A 20,559-nucleotide genomic window follows, 5' to 3' on the forward strand; every position below is an offset into this window, starting at 1 on the left:
TAAGAGCCGCGAACGTTGCTAGGAGTAACCCTAATCCTGGTAGTGCTAAAAAGCCCGTTGGTAAGATAAAAATCACTGCGACAGCTGCATGTGATCTCAGGGTCGCCGCGGTCTCGCCAATAGGAAAAACGCCCTAGTATGACCCTATATAGCGACTGCCATTACTGCGATAGCCAAAATAATTTCTTGTTGTATTTGCATAGTGCTTACACGATGTTTTAGCCCTTTTTTCAGTGAATATAGGGCGATCTTGGAAATCACATGGAAAGCAAGCGTTTTGCAAGTGCCTTTTATTCGTTCGGTAATTTTTTTTTTCAGAGTACCATTTCAACGTGTGGCTTATAATTGCAAATGAAAAACTGACCTTGGATCTTCTGAACTCAACATCGCAGCAGTACAAGACATTGGAAGCCAATGTGATATATGAGGTAGATAAATTAAAATACAATAGTGAATCAGCTTATAAACATTTGTAAACCACTGAAGAGTAATTTACACCAATGAAGAAAGCAAGCATGTTTGCAATGCTTTAAGGTGGATCCCCTGGTTAGCCCTCGCTACTCTTGGCGATCGTCAGCGAGCCAGTGTTGTTTCCAGTTTGGTTTCATTTTGAATGAATTGTAGAACGCGTGAGCACTTGTATTGAGTTTGTAAGGGTAAACAAACACCGCGGGCATTTTGTGACATGTTGAAATATTTTGTGTTTAAACAATAAAACATTTTCGTACTCTCGGTACTGAAGTAAAACTAGCTTGCATACGAGGCTATATGTCATTTATCCATTTGCAACTTATTCTATCAACTTTCTCAGAGTTTCCATACCTTTCTGTTCCATTTATATAACAGCGCAGGTTTAAGGAAGCATTGTTCTATAAGCCCTGTTGTTTCCCTTAAGGCTTTCTCACCAATTTCTCTCTAGTTTTTCGCTTCTTTTCATATCTTTTTGCAGCCTGAGTGTGATGAAAATGTGGGTATATATAATGATATTAAAACCTTCCCTTAGACAACGTATTACTATATCAAATTGTTTCCCGATGAACTGTACAAGTCCCCAATCGGGAAAGGTTTAAGTTCATAAATTTTTCTTGTTTTCAATTGCATGCTATTAATTGATTTTTTTTTACAGGTTGTTACGATGCTCAATGGATCTTCTGGATTTATCAGTGTGAAATTGCAACGATTTGGGTACAAACATTTATATTATCACATTTTATTTTATTTTTATAGGCCGATCGTTGTCTACATGTTTAGCCTCATTAGCAAACATTAGCCAAAATGAAAAACAACTACAAACAAATGGTCTCCATAATTTGAACGAGCTTGCCAAACCAAGCATTTTCTGAAAATTTGAGCGCGGCATGTTAAATAATTTTTTGAGAAACAAGTGTAATAAGTGTCTCGATTTTACCAAACGTATTCTTACCAACCCAGCCTCATATTCTTTGTAAATTTCGCAGTTTTTGAAAGCTGATGTCTCTCAATATTCAGCATATCAAGCTAATATTTACACTGATTACCAAAAGTGACGTGCTCGTTTAGTTTAGGCTGTCCAGTTATAACACATCTCAACAAATCAGCGTACAGTCCGACTTTAAGCTGTTGCGTGTGGGAAGAATTTTTAGATTTATTAAAAATAGCTAAATTCTCAAGATCATCGTTCCCACTTACTTTAAGGCATTTTTGAAACCAAGTTTTAGGAAAGGACCTAATGAGCCACCAAGGATTTAAATAATAGTAAAGTTTTTTTTCTTTTCTAGGGCGCAAACTAAACGCTCCTCTGAGCCCTACAAGACCTTACCCATGGCAGATATACGAGTTACCTGCACCAACGCCGTGGTGAAGTCTCAACTGTTATCAACACTACAGTCAGGCATAAAGAGTAAAGCGCTTTTCGATAAAGACTATCTCGAGGAGGTGGATACAGGTGACAGGACAGCACTTTGGGATATTTTTTTCACTATGTTTAAAATTACCCTCCCACTTCCAAACTCGAGAGAGACTGCATCTTGTGAATGTGAGTCTCTTTAGCTTTCATTTGGACAGTCAGACGTTGGGTATTCTATCTTCTCCGGACTCAATAGTTAAGACTGAGCGACGATTTCTGGAAAACGAAACTGAAAGGTCTCTTCCAAAACTCATTAATTATTTATGCCATGAAAACAAAAGAAATCATTATCGTCAAGGAGGTTTAGAAACGTGTTTTCAATTATCATTAAATCTCGTCAATTTTGGCTTTGAATTTCTCAAAGAAATATTAACGGTTTGAGATGGGTTTGATCCGATTTGATTTCCAAACCCTTCGAATTCAACCCACTTTCCCTCCTGTTTGATATCAATTACTTCTACTGGCATTGCACTAGCGTTGAACATAATTCTGATAAAAATTTCCCTTTTATCATTACTAATTAATATTGTTCAAACTTTGTTCATGCCTATTATTTTGTTTCCTGTCCTCAGCAAATTACTCCTGTCCTCCAGCAATCGTTAACCTCAACCTTAGCAAGACTCTTCAGGAAGCAAAAGTGTTTTTTACTCCGGATTTGATTGAACTCAAAGCGGAAGTGAGCCATTCAGTTTGCAGCTCGTCAGCACAAGGAACATGGCATATCACTCAGGCGACCTTAGAGTCAAAACTCTTCCAGGACTTTCTTCCTGCTGCACTCAATACAACTCAATCCTGTATGACCATGCGGCGACCAAATTCTCTTCGCAGCTATTTCTACGTCAGCTACATTTTAAAACTTCCCTCGCAAAAGGTCATAAGTTATGATTTTGGTTATATCAAACTTCTTCAAGTTCCTGTCGCCATCATTTCAGGCGTCCACTCTGCAACTAAAGGAGACGGAGATATTACGCTGGATGGTACCCTGTCCTATGATCCGGAAACACTTCCTCTCAATTTTACTTGGTTCTGCAGAAGAAGTTATGAAATGTTTGCACAAAACGATTCACTTCCGGTTGTTGATGTACCGACTGGGCAGTCAAGCGCTTCTGGGGGTTGCTATGGTTATGGACCTGGAAGACTTAGTGACATTACAAATACACTTGTTGTGGATGTAGATAAAATGGAGGCTAACCAAACCTACGTCTTTAAGCTCGTCGTTTCAAACGGATTCAGGAGTTCACACATCCATCATCGGTTAACTATTCAGCAAAAACAAGGGATAAAAGGTTTGGTTATCATCAATATTAAATCTTTCATCTTCGTATATAAAAATGTCCCTGCTTTTGTCTTGGCCGTTCCCATTAAATATAACACCAGATATTTTTGGTGTCTCCGGTTCGTTTCCATTGCAAGCGATATAATGAACAAAAGGGCGCACGGTAAGATTGATGGATGGATGGATGGATGGATGGATGGATAGACGGTAGCTTTGATTAAACATTTTAATACATTGCACTTTTGTTCTCCCAAAAGTTGTGAACATTACGAATAAGCTTTTAAAATATATACAAGTTTACATTAGTAAATTACATATGAATATATTAAATATTTATAAGCAAAATAGAAACAATCTTACAAATAAAGTTTTATACTAAAAGTCGATAGAGAGATCAAGGGATTCTTATTTCTTCTAAAAGCTCCCAAGGATTTTTTGCATTTCATATCGTCTGGTGACGCATTCCAAGTTTTCGCCCCAGTGTAAGCAAAGCTGTTCCAGTAGTGGTCTGTTTTAACTGCCGGTATAGCTAGATTCCACCTTGAAGTCCTAAGATTATGTACCGATCTCCCGATATACTCGGAAAGGTGTCTTCTATATAGGCTGGGGTCATACAATTCCTAATTTTAAACATCATGAGAGCTTTTTGTTTGTTTCACCTCTCTTTGAGATTGGACCAGTCGAGTTTACTTAAAAATTTATTTATTGGCATCAGGTAATCGGCACCTGTGATTACTCGTGCAGCACGATTTTGTTAAATTTTGAAGTTTGTCAGTGAGGCGGTCACTGATGTCATCCCATACAATACTACAATAATCAAAGTATGGTTCAATAATTGACTGATAATTACTTATCAAGTTAGAAGTAGGAACAAAAGAAAAACTTTTTTGCTGAACTAATTTCGCGTTGTATTTGCATAGTGGTTACACGATTTTTGAGCACTTTTGCAGTGAATATAGCGATCTCGGAAATCATATGGAAAGAAGGCGTTATTATAAGTGCTTTTTATTCGTTCGGTAATTTCTTTTTCAGAGTACCATTTCAACGTGTGGCTTATAATTGCAAATGAAAAACTGACCTTGGATCTTCTGAACGCAACATCTCAGCAGTACAAGACATTGGAAGCCAATGTGGTATACGAGGTAGATAAATTAACATAAAGCCAATAGTGAATTTCCTTATACACATTTATACACAGCAAGCATGTTTCCAAGTCTTTTTATGTTGGATCCCCTGGCTAACCCTTGCTGCTCCTGGCGATCATCAGCAAGCCAGTTTTATTTCCAGTTTGATTTCATTTTCAATGAATTATAGAACGCGTAAGCACCTGTGTTGAGCTTTTAAGCAAACACGGCGGATATTTAGTGATATGTTGCAAGATTTTGTGCCTGAACGAAATACTCTTTTCAGAGTTTCCATATGTAACAGCACAGTTATAAGGGAGGCTTCGTGCATAAGCCCTATTGTTTCCTCTAAGGCTTTAATTTCTTACCACTTGCAGGTTTTACTACTCCAAACACGCTGCTATTCTTTACAAGGTATATAGGAAATCGAGGACACGGGAATCGATCAAGTGAATCAATGTGAAGAGAAGCGGTTGACTGTGAAGTAGACTTACAATATTTTAGAAGGGAAGACATACAAGAATCCGACAAACGATAAAACCAAAAGGAAAAATCCTCACATATTTTCCTCTACATCTGCATGGAAATCAATTACGTGCGAGAAAACTAGAGAAGTAAACAAGTCCGGTAAATCGACCTTTGCAACAGTCCTTTCCGAGCACATGGTCTCGCTGCACCATAATCCCAAGAGAGTACAACATGATGTTTTGTAACTAACACCACTTTCTCTTTAGTTTTTCGCTTCTCTTCACATTTTTTGGTAACCTGTGCGTGGTGAAAATGTGGGTGTAAATAATGATATTAAAACGTTCCCTTTGACAACAATGTGTTGCATCAAATTGTTTCCCGACAAAGTATTCAAATGCTCTAAATTCTTTGATACAGCGCAGTGTTTTTGGTTTTCTCCAGTAGGGAAAGGTTTAAGTTCATAAATTTTTCTCATTTTTAATTCCGTACTATTAACAGATCTTGATCAGGAGGGATTTGCTGAAGCAAGGGCATATAAAAAACCAGGAAAGATTTATTGCTCGACGTTTCGGGGTCATCGTGACTCCATTATCAAGAGACTAGTTAAAAAGCATGCAAATAAGGAAAGGTACAAGATAAACATAAATTAGAATAAACGGCCTAAACAAACACCTTGGCGCGGATGGAATCCGTTTGCACGTTCAGTGTTGGTTTACGCATGCGAATGTACAGCATTTCTTTAAGAAGCAATCAAACTTACCGCTACATTGATGCAGGGTATGTGGGTTATACACGTGGTCACTTGCGCGTAGAAGGGCACACTAGAAAGTCATCTTCGATTTACAAACATTACAACCTCCAAAACAATTGTGAAATGCCTGAACGCTTCATCGAGCAATTTCGCATCATCGCGAAATGTAGCGGCAAATTTGATTGTCTCGTTAAAGAAATGCTGTACATTCGCATGCGTAAGCCAACACTGAACGTGCAAACGGATTCCATCCGCGCCAAGGTGTTTGTTTAGGCCGTTTATTCTAATTTATGCTTATCTTGTACCTTTCCTTATTTGCATGCTTTTTAACTAGTCTCTTGATAATGGAGTCACGATGACCCCGAAACGTCGAGCAATAAATCTTTCCTGGTCTTTTATTAACAGATCGCTTCTTTTTTTTTTTTCTTTTTTTTTTTTGCAGGCTTTTACGATGCTCAATGGATCTGATGGATTGATCAGTGTGGAATTGCAACGATTTGGGTAAAAACATTTGTGTTACCATATTTTATTCTATTTTTATGGGCCGATCTTTGTTTACATATTGAGCATCATTAGCAAACAGCATAAAAGGCAAAACCAACTACAAATAAATGGCCTCTATAAATTAGCAAAGTAAGCACTTTCTGAAAATTTGGAAGTGGCATGTCAGATCATTTTGTGAGAAACAAGGATTAAAAGTGTCAAGATTTTGCAAAAAAAATTATGCCACACATCACCACCATAATCACCCACGACTTGCTTTCTTGGCTCGTAACTCGGTCAGTAGAGCAATGGACGATCCAACTCGGAGATAGCTTGCTCGACTCCCGCCGAGGTCGGAGTTTTTTCTTCGCTGACGTCGTCGTGCGACACCCCATTTCCTTAGTAGGATTAACGCTCAGTGAGAAATTCATGGGTTCATTGTAGCACGTTAAGGAGGCTCGCGGCAGTTTTTTTGGACGTGGGGTGGAAGTTTTGAAATTGCAATCTCGCATAGAAGATAAACTTCGATCTCCTTCATACTACATCATGATTTCAAAGTTAATTTTTTCGTCGATTTCCAAGCAACAACTGTTACCATAGCAACGGTAGCGCATAAGCCTCTCATTTTAAACATTGTCCATTATCTCGAAATCTAGTCAGACACTTTATGACGAAACTACAGCGATTTAAACTACTAAATCTAGACAACTTGTAGGCGAAATTAGAAAAAAATCTGTAAGAGCGTTTCAAGTAAATAATGAATGAATTTTTACGGGGTGATTTTGTTTATTCCTGGATTTTTCACCAATATCTCTGGCAAAATAAAACTTGACACTTTGTCATTTCTCTTAAAAGATCATTCCTCATAGCAAAACATTTTAAATGTATATTAAGCTTCATGGGTGTCTCCGATTTTAAGATATTTATGTTTGAAAACAGTTAAAATAAAGGGCAAATGAATAAAAAAGTTCCTACTTTGCATAAATCGAGATATCTTTAAAATACCCCGACAGATTTTTCTGTTAAATAATTAGCGGTTAGAGTAAGAATTCTTTTCGATATTCACGCAAGCTTTAGGTTCAAGAACCGATACCAGTGTTAGATAAGAAGGCTGAATCTTGGTCAAGTTTCCGTCATTTTTCGCTTTTTCCAAACAAGATATTTTATTTTGTTTGTCCCGGTCTATTCCACTGCTATTCACGTTCTGTGAATATTTATGATTACGTGAAGTCGCGCAAAAGATAAAATTTACATAAATATATGCTCCTGCTTCTCAAGTCTTCCATTTTAAATGTTACCTTTTGCACGACTTTACGTTATGATCAAAGAAAGAATAAGAAAAATAAGTGTAAAGTTTTTGTTATGAAAATTAGTTTTTATTCATATGCAAACAAAAATAATTTTCATATGAAAAGTTTTGCACTTACCTTCGCTTTCATGGTGAGGTTCACAGCAACTCAGAAATGGCCTATTATAATAAAATTTGGTGAGCTTTGCTTTGAATTTCTCCAAGTGTTATTATGGTTTGAGAAGCTCTATCACGTTCAAACGAATGTTCCATCCCTTTTCAAACACCGCGAAGTTGGTTTAAAAAACTCATCACGCCTACCCACTTTGTGGGTACACGCAATGCAAATTTACCTCGAAAATGTTGACGTACCACGCCTCCTTGACACCGTGGAGACCTGCGCGGAGAAAGTGTCACTATTTGAAAATATTGTTAAGACGGGCCTTGACATTATTTCTCCCCCGCGATCCAAAACTATTCTTCGAAGCGAGCCTCCGTGGTTGAATGATAAACTCAAGAACTTGATCAAACGACGCCAATGTGCCCTTGCGAAAGGAAATATGGATACCTTTCGAATGCTCAGAAATTGCGTGAATCGTGAGCGTAAGATCTGCCGGGCAAAGTATTACGAAGCAAAGGTTAGCCATTTGAGGGAGTGTAAGCCATCTGTGTGGTGGAAAGAGGTGAAAAAGCTCAGTGGCATGTCACCTGCCTCAGAAACGCGGGACAACACCAGCAAATTACTGCGACACCTACGTTTTTCACCTGGTGTCCTGGCAAATTATATCAATTCAGCGTTCCTGACCCCAATGCAGGATTTTGAGCCTCTTACCCACAATCCTTTCGACCCACCACAAGCCAACAACGAAAGTCATGCCGTAAATATGATATCGGAGTTTTCAACTTTTATGAAACTATCTGCACTCAACCCCTCCAAGGCACATGGGCCAGACGGTATCCCGGCATGGTTATTAAAAGAAAACGCTGATCTCCTGGCGGGTCCAGTCTCAACTCCTCGTTCCACGAATCCCGCCTTCCGCCTTCTTGGAAAGAGGCTGACGTAGTCCCGGTCCCAAAACAAAGGCCTATTAATGACATTAACAAGCACCTCCGTCCGATTTCCCTTACGTCCATCCTGTCTAAACTCGCTGAAGATCACGTTGTTGAGATATACGTTAAACCTGCTGTGTTACAAAGAATTGACCCTCGACAATTTGGAACTATTCCCAAATCGTCTACTACACATGCCTTGGTCAGTATGTCGCATAATTGGCTTGTTAACACCGACGGAAATGGTGCCACGGCAAGAGTAGTCCTTCTTGATTTCCGTAAGGCCTTTGACCTTATCGATCACAGTGTTCTTGTTCAAAAACTAACAACATATGATATTCCGAATCAAGTCAAAGGTTGGATCGTTGACTTCTTGATGGAGCGGAAACAAAGAGTTAAACTTGCTCAGGATTGTCACTCTGAATGGCGCTCTGTGCCATCCGGTGTCCCCCAGGGAACAAAATTAGGCCCCTGGTTATTTCTTGTCATGATTAATGAATTGGACACACCAGTTGACATGTGGAAGTACGTGGATGATACATCTTGTTCCGAAATAGTTACAAAGGGTAGTGAGAGCAAACTCCAAGAAGCTGTGGATGACCTTTCGAGACAAGCGAGTCTCGATGGGTTCCAATTGAATGAGGCCAAGTGCAAAGAACTTCGAATTGGTTTCTCCAATAGCAACCACGATTTTGAACCCCTAGTCCTAAATGGCAAACCCCTTGAATTAGTCACCAGTGCCAAATTGCTAGGCGTGACCATTAGCCACGACCTAAAGTGGAACATGCACAGCTCTGAACTAATTAGAAAATGTTCCTCTCGTCTCTACTTTTTACGTCAACTCAGGAGATCCGGAGTGGCACCAAGTGAACTGGTGCAATTCTATGTGACATGTATTAGGCCCGTCCTGGAATACGCAAGTCCTGTATTCCATCGTTCTCTACCAAACTACATTGGTGTAGATTTGGAACGGATCCAAAGAAGGGCATTCAGAATCATCTATCCTGACCTGTCATATAGTGTAGCACTAGAAACAGTTGGCCTACCGAAACGTCATGAGAGGAGAGAAAAGATTTCAATCGATCTGTTTGACGAGATCGTCTGTAACCCCACCAACAGTCTCCATAGCCTCCTCCCTCAAAGGAAGAGTTGTAAATATGCACTGAGGCGCAAAAGTGATTTCACTCTCCCCCTATGTAAGACCGAGCGTTTGAAGAACAGTTTTATTTTTAGCCATGTCTATAATATGTAGATATTTTCTCTTTTCCTCTTTGTTATGATATTTTTAGCCATGTCCTTAAGATGTAGATAATTTTTTTATTTTCTCTTTGTTATTATTAGAATTTGTAAATATCCCGTAATTCAGCTTATGGCTGCAATGGTGTTTATAATAAAGTATCTATCTATCTATCTATCTATCTATCTATCTATCTATCTATCTATCTATCTATCTATCTATCTATCTATCTATCTATCTATCTATCTATCTATCTATCTATCTATCTATCTATCTATCTATCTATCTGTGTTTGGAAATAGGATGAAACACTTTTCGTAGCGTTTGATATATTACTCAAGGCCGAGGTTAACATAGGCATAATGAACCATCGAGGATCTGAATCACATTCAAGTATCTTTTTTCTAGGGCGCAAACTAAAAGCTCCTCTGAGCCCTACAAGATCTTCCCCATGGCGGATATACGAGTTTCCTGCACGGACGCCGTGGTGAAGTCTCAACTGTTAGCAACACTACAATCAGGCATAAAGAGTAAAGCGCTTTTCGATAAAGACTATCTCGAGGAGGTGGATGCAGGTGACAGGACACTATTTTTGCATACTCTTTTCACTTCTAAACTCAAGGTTTTGTCTTATAAAATTGTCGGGAAGTAATGTTTAAAACACGCGCAGCAGTATTTTATCGGGATTTTAAACGCGCCGAGTGGTTTTAGATCCAGTGAAACACGTGCTGCGAGTTTTTTGAACGGCTTCAAAAACATTCCTGGAAAGCGTGTGTCAAGAGAATTCACAAGAATGATGCTTTTGTGAACGTTGGAGATTAACATACGAGAAAGACATTAAACACCGCATACTAATAAGGAGGAGGTTTTATCGGATATGAAACCACTACATTTGATAGGTCAATGGACTTATGAATTATTAATGAGTTTTTGAAAGACATTTTACCGTATGTGTTTCTCATCAGTTTTAATTTGAGTAGTCACACTTTTAGTTTTCCATCATCCACGGACTCAATAGTTAGACTTCTGGAAATGTGAGCGTTAAGCGGGTGTTTGAACAGTATACTCTCAAAGTCCTTTTAAAATAATTCATCAACTTAAAACAAAGGAAATCATAATGTAAAGGGGTTTAGAGTGTCATAGTTTAGAGTGACCCTAGTCAGCCTCCGCCATTTTCGATGCCATCGAAATTATTGATATTGCATGGTGAAGCAAAATCTTATTGATTAACTGTAAGTTGTATTCCTGAAAGTATGTTTCATTATCTTTAGCAGTTTCACAGTGATTTTGTTCATTTCGACATGTTCCGAATAAAATATGATAGCCAAACTCTCGCATATAAACAAAAACAAAGGTGTGGCTGACTAGGGCCCTTTAACAATCGTAAAATTTGGTGAACTTTTTCTTTGAATTTCTCCAAGAATCGTGAATGATTTGAAAAGCTATACCAAACACTCGAAAGAGTGTTTCATCCTATATCCTTATTAGTTAATATTGTACAAACTTTGGTCATGCCCGCTGTTTTGTTTCCTGTCCTCAGCAACCAACTCGTGCGCTCGAGAAAGCGTTAACCTCAACCTAAGCAAGACTCTTGAGGGAGCCAAAGTTTTTTTCACTCCGGATTTGATTGAACTCAAAGCGAAGGTGAAATATCCAGCTTGCAGCTCGTTAGCAGAAGGAACATGGCATATCACTAAGGCTACCTTAAAGTCAAAGGTCTTTAGGGATTTCCTTCCTCGTCCACTCAACAGAACTCAACCCAATGTATCAATTCGGCGACGAAATTCCCCTAGCAGCTATTTCTACGTTAGCTACATTTTAAAACTTCCCTCGCAAAAGGTCATAGGTTATGATTTTGGTTATATCAAACTTCTTCAAGTTCCTATCGCCAACATCTCAGGTGTCCATTTCGCAACTAAAGGAGACGGAAATATTACACTGAATGGTACCCTAACCTATGATCCGGAAACACTTCCTCTCATTTTTACTTGGTTCTGCAGAAGAAGCTATGAAATGTTTGCACAAAATGATTCGCTTCCGGTTGTTGATGTACCGACTGGACAGTCGAGCGCTTCTGGGGGTTGCTATGGTAATGGACCTGGAAGACTTAGTGCCATTAAAAATACACTGGTCGTGGATGTTGATAAGATGGAGGCTAATCAAACCTACGTCTTTAAGCTCGTTGTTTCAAACGGATTGAGGAGTTCAAACACCCATCATCGGTTAACTATTCAGCAAAGGCAAAGGGTAATCTTTAAAATTAGGTGAGTGCCAGTTGGGATCACTAGGTGAAAATATATACGGGTTATAGACTAACCGTGAGTTGAAAACGGCTTGATATTGGCTAAGTCCCTTTCTATACGTTTTTTATGGATGTGGACAAATAAAAACGCAAAAAGAAAAAAAAAATGACAATTTCCATCCATCTTGACCACACGCTTGGTCAAATTTAGCTAGCAACGAGACATAACTGTTCTGCTTGACAGAAAATGTTTACCATGTAAGACCTTATGGGGCCTAAGGCAATCAGTGGGACTCCAAATCTGTTTATAAGTGGTTTATTTTAAGTAGATAATTAGTTTTCTAGTCTGATATGCGAGCCCTCTTGTTACTGTCAGCAGCATACAATGTAAAGATAAGAAATTGTCTTTGAACGTAGTTTTGTTAAACGCCGTCTAAACTGTCTTTTAATAACTGACCCTCAGAGCCTTGCCATATCCATTCCTTCAAAGCCATCAAGCTTCATGCAGCCTACAATTTAAATCAGAGAAACGTTGGAACAATGTTAACTAGTAATGCACTCAAGCAACAAAACAGACAAGTACTGGTCCCCCCCACCCTTACAATTTACTACCAGAGATATCATCTAACTTAGACAGCATCTGGTAGGCAATGCAGCCCCTATTTTCATATAATGTATCGAAAAAATCCCCCTTTTGTTCATTTTAAGGTGCCCTTTGACCTGAGACAACATCATCCCAGTGACCTGTGGAGTTAAGTTAATAGCTTTCCCTATGAACAATGTATAAACCAACTTATTCTCTCCTTTTTATCTTCTCTATTTTAATGCATGTTCTGTTTTTACAGCTGCGATTATAATTGTAGAGGTAAAGTCATCTCAAGAGAGCGAATGATCATAAAATCCAGTTGCACGGGGGAACTTTGCAAAAAATTTACTCCCTACTACCATTGGTACCTGTTTAAAAAGGACTCTGAAAATTCCGAACATCCTTGGAAGGAAGTCGCAGACTTAGAAAATCGAACACTCACCGATCAGTTAGACAATCCACATCTAGTTCTCAAGGGCCAGCTGAGTGAAAACAAGTACTCACTAGATATGAACTCAACCTACAAGATAAACGCTTCCATCTCTGTGGGGGAAGATACGTTTCCAAGCAACGAGATAACCGTCAAAACAATAGCACCCCTGTCGATTCCTAAGAAAACATGCGAGGTCACACCACAAAAGGGAGTTGTACTTGAAACAAATTTTACAGTGGACTGTTCTGGTTGGCACGCAGAAAATGTGAACTTAACTTATCTGTTCAGGTATGTTTGATTATAGAACAGGTGGCTATGTTATGTTTTTGAATCCTCCTTGAAATATCTTAAATTCTTACAGACTAAATTCTATTTTGATTGGGCAATACGGCTATATAATGACGAGTAATTGTGACAAAAAGATATTCTGTATTGGGTGAATAATGATTTTCGTCCAATCATTAAAAGGTCGTAATTCACCTTAAAGTCGAAAGTATTTTTGTTATCCTATTCATGCCCTCCTTTTGGAAAACGAAGGAACGTGAAAATTAATTTTTTAAATTTTCCTCTCCTAAGGAGTTTCACCCGCGAGATTTGTACGCGAAAACATTCCTGGGTAGTATAGCAAAATATGCAGTTGAGCGAAGAACGGGATGCGTATAGAGAATTTTATGGATTTCTTCGGGAGGCAAACCTTACCAAAGAAAATTATTAGAATTCTACACCAGGGAGGAATAAAGGCCCGTTTGAACGGTTTCAACATTTGACCGACATTCGTTCAACAAACGTTGCAAGGATGTTGGGCAAATGTTGAATGGAGTGTTCAAACGGCTTTAACACCACTCAGCATTTTTCGAGAACAAAGGAAATGTTGTATGGATGTTGAATGAAAGTTTTAACCGATTTTAATTTGACTTAACACGTTTTCAACAAGCTTTCGACATTTTTTACGTTTTCAACAATGTTGATTGAGCTGTTCAAACGCCCCTGACATTTAGTTCAACAAAGTGTTGAACGCATGTTGAACTGAAACTGCTTCCGATTCCACGATCGCTTCTTTTCTTTGAGTGCTGGTGATTTTGAAAATGCACACGGGATGAATACTAATCAACACCTTTTGTAACATTGGGGATCAAATAAAATTTCAACGAAGACGTTAGTGTCTTGGTCTGTCCATGTCGACTTCTTCCTTTACTTCGCGACTGCTTTCGTATAGAGCTAGATTTCGACACCATCTTTCAACAGGCATCCCAAGAAACCTTGCGAACAAGAAAGTCTCCCTCATCAAAACTAAGTCAAAAACCGTCTTCGTTTTCCGTCTACACATAAATTTAGAGACGAATTATCCGTGTTAGACGAGTTATCCTCTGTCAACCAGCCGAAGACGAAATTCGTTCCGTACTTCGCAAAGAATTCGGATTTATAGATGGAAGACAGATAATTCGTCTCAGACGGATAACTCGTCTCTAGTATAAATTAGGCCAAAAGATTATTTACAAGATTCAAAGCCAACAGAACCAAGAAATTGAAAATTTTACTGCTAAGAGAAGGTAAAACTTTATTAACTTTATACGACTCAGGCGGAGGCAGAGGGTCGCGTGTTATTGGTAACCGCTGCAGGTACGAAACAGCATTTAGTGAGATCGAAAAAGCCGACCAAAACAATTACTGCGCCTTTCAATAGCATACGAACTCTGAACTAAAGTGGTGTTTATACGGACGGGGTCAATCATTTGTAACCTCATTGCTTCAATGCGCTTACGCCTTCTGGTTACAGGGCGACGATCAACACGCGTTTTAAAAACGCTGTCGAAAGTTTCATTTTTTATTGTAAACATCGATTTGAAAGCGGTTACTATTTTGGCTCGAAATTTGCAATCGTCATTCGTTCCCAGATTCCAACCGGAGCGCGTGTGCCTGGAACGAAGTCGCCATTACCTTAACTACTTCGACACCGTATCGTTTTCGATGCGGTTTCGAGGTCATGAAACAGTGTCTGTTTGAAACTGTTCGTGTAAACGTAGACTTAATCCCAACTAATGATTTGCATGTTGTACTGCTGTAAATTATATTACAGCGACAAAGAGTTTAAAATCTACCAATCACAGCGAGTGAACGTGACCCTTTGTTCCCGATTACCCAAGCGGGTTTTTTTTCTCAGAGGTTGCTGAACTGATTGACGGCAGTGAAAACGTTACGGTTGATTTAATTTTGAACTTCAGAGTCCGCACGTTTTTGAAAGGCGCAATAAATAGCAACTGTTGTTGACTGAGAGAAAAAGGAACGTTACAATGATTTTAAACTGAATGTTTGGTGGAAACAAATCATTATAATCATTTGACTCTATTTTCGAGTTCAACGAATCACAAAGGATTAATTTTTTTTCATTTGGCTATAAATGTACATGTTTATTCCGTAAAACACAATTTCTGACCGACATTTTACATATAACACCACGATAAGTTTTTGCATCATGGGAAACTCGGAAAAGATCCGCGCTCCAGATGGGATTTGAACCCACGACCCTGGGGGGTTCAAATCCAATCTGGAGCTCGGAGTTTCCCATGATGCAAAAACTTATCATGATGTTATTTTTAACAAAGACTCGCTTTGGTGGTTGAATATTTTACATAGTACTTAAAACACCTTTAACATTTTTTTCTTTCTAGCTACATTGCATCAAATATATTGGTTATAATAGTGGAAGACACTCGTATACATTACATCTCGACCACGCTTCCTAAAGGAGAGATATCTGAAGATTACAATGTGACTATAAAGGTGGAGATTTCTGACGGGCACTCAAGTCATATGGACAAATTAACCGTGAAGGTACGATTGTGTAATAAAGTACAGCGTAGTTCTCTGTCTTGTTAACGACCGAGTCTTACAAGGGTTTTTTTTGTAATGTTTTTGCCAAGCACTGTTATCTTTCAGTTTCTAAAAAAAACTGTGGTGCTGCGTCGGGGAAGGTGGGTGCTGAGGGGGGGGGGGGGGTACCTAAAACGATTGTTTAGTTTTCTCAACTTAGTTGATGAGGGATTTCATACATAAACTGATAGTATCTGTCTAACAACGTAGTCTTTAATAAGTATCCGAGTTTGCCATCTACTTTTATCAGGTGTAAAATCATCTAACGCCGTGCAGAATGTCGTGTTTTCAAATGAATAATGACATGGAATTTTGCTCACCAGACGCAAAATATTTTTTCATCAGAAAGCCGCTCGTTATTGGCCTGACTTTCGGGGATAAGTAAAATATTTCCCTCTTGGGCTTATAAAAAATACCAGGGTTGACTGATGCTTTCTATAAAGCGGTTAGCGATGATAACTCTGGTTCTTAGTCTGTATGACGATACTTAGAATGTTTAGCCTTCTCGTCTGCACCATTTAAGTATCCTTCAAAGACTCATTAATATTAATAATTCATAAACTCATTGACCTATCAAATGGTCGATAAAACATCACGCGTAGTGGTTTTAAAACCGATAAAACCTCATCCTTATAAGTATGCGGTGTTTAATGTTTTTCTCGTATGCTAATTTCCAACGTTAAGAAAAGCATCGTTATGAACTCTCTTGACACACGCTTTTCCAGGAATGTCTTTGAAGTTGTTCAAAAAACTCACACCATGTGTTTTATCGGTTTATTGGTTTTAAATCCCGATAAAACATTGCTGCTCGTGTTTTAAACATTACTTAGAGGTCTTTTATTTTCCTATTGCAGGTGGAACCCTCAACAAAGAAGATTAACGTCAGTGAGAAAGTGGATGAGATGGACGAATTTCTCGAACAAGGAAACGTTCGCAAAGCTGCTACTCTGGCCATTTCGACCCTGAGCTCTATTGACGATGACAAGGTTTTTATCTTTTTTAACCTGTACCTTGACACGTCCCCACCTTTTGAGCAGAATCTTCGAACTCTATTCAGCTGTAAAGGCTAGTTGTGATTTGGAATCTGGGGAAAAAATTCTTACGTTTGACTTTGAAATAAAAGCCATTAAACACGGAACCACACTGTAAAAGGAACCTGTCAAACTGTCAAAATTCCCTCGCGCTGATTGGCTGGTAGCTGTTGTCTATAACAGCACATACAATAAATATGACGTAAGATGTAGCGTGCGCTCTTTCTCAAATAAAGCCAATTCCACTCGTCCTTTTTATCATGCTATTGTAAAGAAACAATTCGACAGCAGTTTTCTTGGCAGTGAAACCACTCACCTGCGGCTCGTGGTTCCAACTGAGTGTTAAATATTTTATGACAACATTTTATGGTCTATTAGACATATTATGGTCATAAAAAGCTACCGTCGATTTTTTAAGTAGGTACTGAGTTTCAGCATAGCATTGTCAGAATAAATCCAATTTGCGTCTTGAAGAAAACAAAAAGAGCGAGACATTTACTCAGAAAAAAGCAAAAGTTGTTACGGCCGAATTGCAACAATTCTCGTCAAGATCTTCCTTTATATTTTTAAGAGATTTTTTTCTTTCTTGAAATGCTTGAAATGGGTTGATTGGACGCGGAAGCAGTTCTTTCTATGTAGTTTGTAGAAAAAAGGCGAAAAACTGATAATCATTTCAGGGGTTTTCTTTTTAAAAATACAACTGATATATTCGTTTTATAACATAGAGGGCAAAATTACGGATTGCTGATTCGTCTAAAACAGAGAGCATTTTTTCTTAATTTTCCTTTCACCGAGGGCAAAATTACTCACTTCTGATTGGTCGAGGGGCGAAAATACTTGCTCCTGATTGGCTGAACAGGCCATTTCTACATTTTGTTGGTTTCTTCATTTTGTGCCGCGACGACAACGACTTCATCCAAGTTCTTTGGAGTTGGATTTTTTAAGCCGGATTGTTGTGCCAAAAATACCTGGAAATCAAGTGCTACAACTACAAAGTAAATTCCTAACGGTGAACTCTTGAATCTTACAAGAAACAGCAAGAGATTATTTGTGTCAAAAGCTAAAAACTTGATCGGATTGTTTGGTTGAAGAACTGAAATCATTCAAGCGCTTTCACCTCACCACGGCTTCTTCTAAAGAACGATAACAAAACAATAACAGTGCCCTTTTGATGGGAGGAAGAAGCAGGTCTAATTCAGTGGAAGAAATTACTTTGCAGGTTCCTTCTTTGGACCCACAGTTTAGTATTTTTATTGATCTATAATCTTGTGATTTTCAAGCGGTAGAAAACTTCACAGTGCAGGTGAATCAAAATTATTGATGCCTTATATTTGGTTTAATTGTCGTTAGTTTGCTCAGGAATTAAACTTTCATTTTCTATGTATATAACAATCACCTTTTCTCGTTTTGTCTGTTTTGCACGCTAAGAAACGGGTGAACTGTTTGTTTGTTTTGTTTAGGGGTGATTGTTTTTTACCCCAGGTCGGGGCTGACTATGTTACGAAGTGCCTCGATAGTTGAAGAAAATTTTGCCCTCTACGTTATAAACACGTAATCGCAATGAGTCCTCGTAGAATAAAGGATTAATTTTTACTTGCATTTTAACTTTGAAAATACGCGTTAAAATTAATCCTGAATTCTACTCGGCCTCATGCGATTACATATACTTAACGAGCACTCCATATTAGTTATCCAAAGCTGCTAGAGTAGCTATCAACAAAGGTTTGTCATTACTTTTCGGCATTTCTTGAATGCAGTATGTCTTTATTCTCTTAAGCCATAGAAAAGATCGATGACATGGTGCCTTTCAAGTGTTACAGCTACACCAAGTAACCTTTTCCTTGATGCTGGGCATAAAAAATAACTTGACCACAAGCTCGAAGTAGGAATTTCCAGAATTGGCAGAAGACATAATAGGGACAATATTCTTCCTTGTGATCTTCGGATTCAGAAATTCAGAAAACGTCAGTTGTTGAAATATTCTAACAATGAAAGAGAAACAATCAGAATCGCATTGAGTTCCAGCAAATTTGGCCCGAATGGCTTAGTTTTTTTTTTATAAATAATTTAACTATTAAACGTTTGTAACATCCCAACTAACCGATATATGTATATACATTTGCTTTTATTTCAGGATAAGGATACCGTTTTGAGCTCAATGACCGAAGCCCAGATTTCAAATATCAGTGAAGCTACTCAGCTTTCTACAATTGTCGTGCTGGCAACAGACAAGAGGACCAGTATGCCTGTAGACACTCTGGTAAGGAGCAGAAAAATTAAAATGTTCTTGCTTTCGTGAAAAGCCAGACGCAGAGGTGTTTCTTATACATTCGCAAATTCATTAGTCTCTCGCCTGCAGCTCAACATCCGAACTAGCAATTGGAAGGTCAAAGGTCTGACTCCTGCTGGAAGAACTCGTATTTTCCTTTTTCCGAGTATGCCTGTGCCACTGGCTAGTGATGTAATATATCAAACACGAGGAGGAGTGTTTCATCAGATATCCAAACACTGAGAAGTAGGTTGAAAAAACGAGGCGCAGCCGAGTTTTTTTAAACGACTTCGAGGTGTTTGGATATCTGATGAAACACACTTTCGAGTGTTTGATATGGCTTCTCAAATTATCAATAATTCTTGGAGAAATTCAAGGCTAAAGTTGGCAAAATTTGATGATAATTAGGATCACATATCCAAACCACGATCACGGTAGTGATTTTCTTTGTTCTCTCTTGATGAATTATTAATGAGATTGAGAATAATAAATCTCACTTATTCACCAGGATTAACAAAACATTTTTCTTATCTGGGATTGTTAGGAAGTCATTCAGAATGCTTCGCTTTACCTTAGACCAGTTTTGCTATATAATTTTCATACTATTACGGTCCGCTTTCTTGTTAATCATACAGTGCACGTATTTTAATTCAGGAGGACGCTACAGATTTGCTTGGCAAGACCATTGCATTCCTTCAGCAAAAAGCTAAGGATTACAGGGATGTTGTTCATGACGAAGTCGGTACAACAACTTTACGTGGATTATCAAACATACTCAACGCCTCTAACGACATATATCATCAACAGGTAAATACTTTTTTGAACAGATTACTGATCTTTGCTTTTCACATGTGTATTTTCTGCAGTATACAATAGCAAGAAGAGTGGCAATTTCTTTCCAGATAAGAAGCTAGCTTATCACTTATTCCCTCAGGATGTCATTTTGAAAAACTGTCTCTATCAAAAGATACTGCAAAGGTTTCGAGCCTTCCACCTCTTAAGGTAGAACCTGACGAGCTACCAACTAAGTCTCCACAATCTGCACAAAATATTACTTTTTTAATTTTACTTAATGACAGGGTAAAAACTTGACGGAGACGGCCTTATCACTGGTGGACACTCTTGGCACCGCACTGCTATCCATTCACAAGACTGGCGAGAGACAAAGTAATTATAAAAGTGAAACAATTATAATACGACTTGCCCGACAAACGCCGTCTAAACTAGGAGGTTCGAAATTGCTTGGAAGTATCGATGAAGGAAAAGTGGCTTTTCCGTCTACCAAAGTCTTACTTGGAAGCCAAGAAACGAATTTGTCATCTGTTGATACCCAGGTAACTTTTTAATGACAATGACAATATAATTAATAGAGTTCCGGCTTAAACGGGATCGGACATCTATACATTGAATAACAATAATAATAATAATAATAATAATAATAATAATAATAATAATAATAATAATAATAATAATAATAATGATAATGATAATGATAATAATATTAATAATTATAATAATATTATTAATAATAATTAATAATAATAATGATAACTTTAATATTTACA

General features: G+C 38.2%; 1 protein-coding gene across 12 annotated transcripts in view; it reads left to right on the forward strand.

Annotated features, from left to right (window-relative positions):
• LOC146453879 (uncharacterized) overlaps positions 1–20,559 on the forward strand; it is a 94,520-nt gene that overhangs the window by 54,781 nt on the left and 19,180 nt on the right. For 9 of the 12 annotated variants that reach the window (XM_085096063.1, XM_085096062.1, XM_085096065.1 and 6 more), the window contains 14 exons: positions 319–428; positions 1,127–1,185; positions 1,758–1,924; positions 2,458–3,171; positions 4,182–4,303; positions 5,947–6,005; positions 9,971–10,137; positions 11,103–11,826; positions 12,650–13,111; positions 15,493–15,655; positions 16,549–16,680; positions 18,860–18,985; positions 19,649–19,801; positions 20,074–20,328. In XM_085096063.1, coding sequence (XP_084952189.1) covers positions 319–428; positions 1,127–1,185; positions 1,758–1,924; positions 2,458–3,171; positions 4,182–4,303; positions 5,947–6,005; positions 9,971–10,137; positions 11,103–11,826; positions 12,650–13,111; positions 15,493–15,655; positions 16,549–16,680; positions 18,860–18,985; positions 19,649–19,801; positions 20,074–20,328 — 3,413 coding nt within the window. The remainder of the gene's footprint in view (positions 1–318; positions 429–1,126; positions 1,186–1,757; positions 1,925–2,457; positions 3,172–4,181; positions 4,304–5,946; positions 6,006–9,970; positions 10,138–11,102; positions 11,827–12,649; positions 13,112–15,492; positions 15,656–16,548; positions 16,681–18,859; positions 18,986–19,648; positions 19,802–20,073; positions 20,329–20,559) is intronic. The other 3 variants (XM_085096064.1, XM_085096069.1, XM_085096070.1) reach the window with 3 other exon arrangements.

Source organism: Pavona decussata, unplaced genomic scaffold (assembly GCF_977016875.1).
Source record: "Pavona decussata unplaced genomic scaffold, jaPavDecu1.1 SCAFFOLD_321, whole genome shotgun sequence".
Classification (NCBI taxonomy): domain Eukaryota; kingdom Metazoa; phylum Cnidaria; class Anthozoa; order Scleractinia; family Agariciidae; genus Pavona; species Pavona decussata.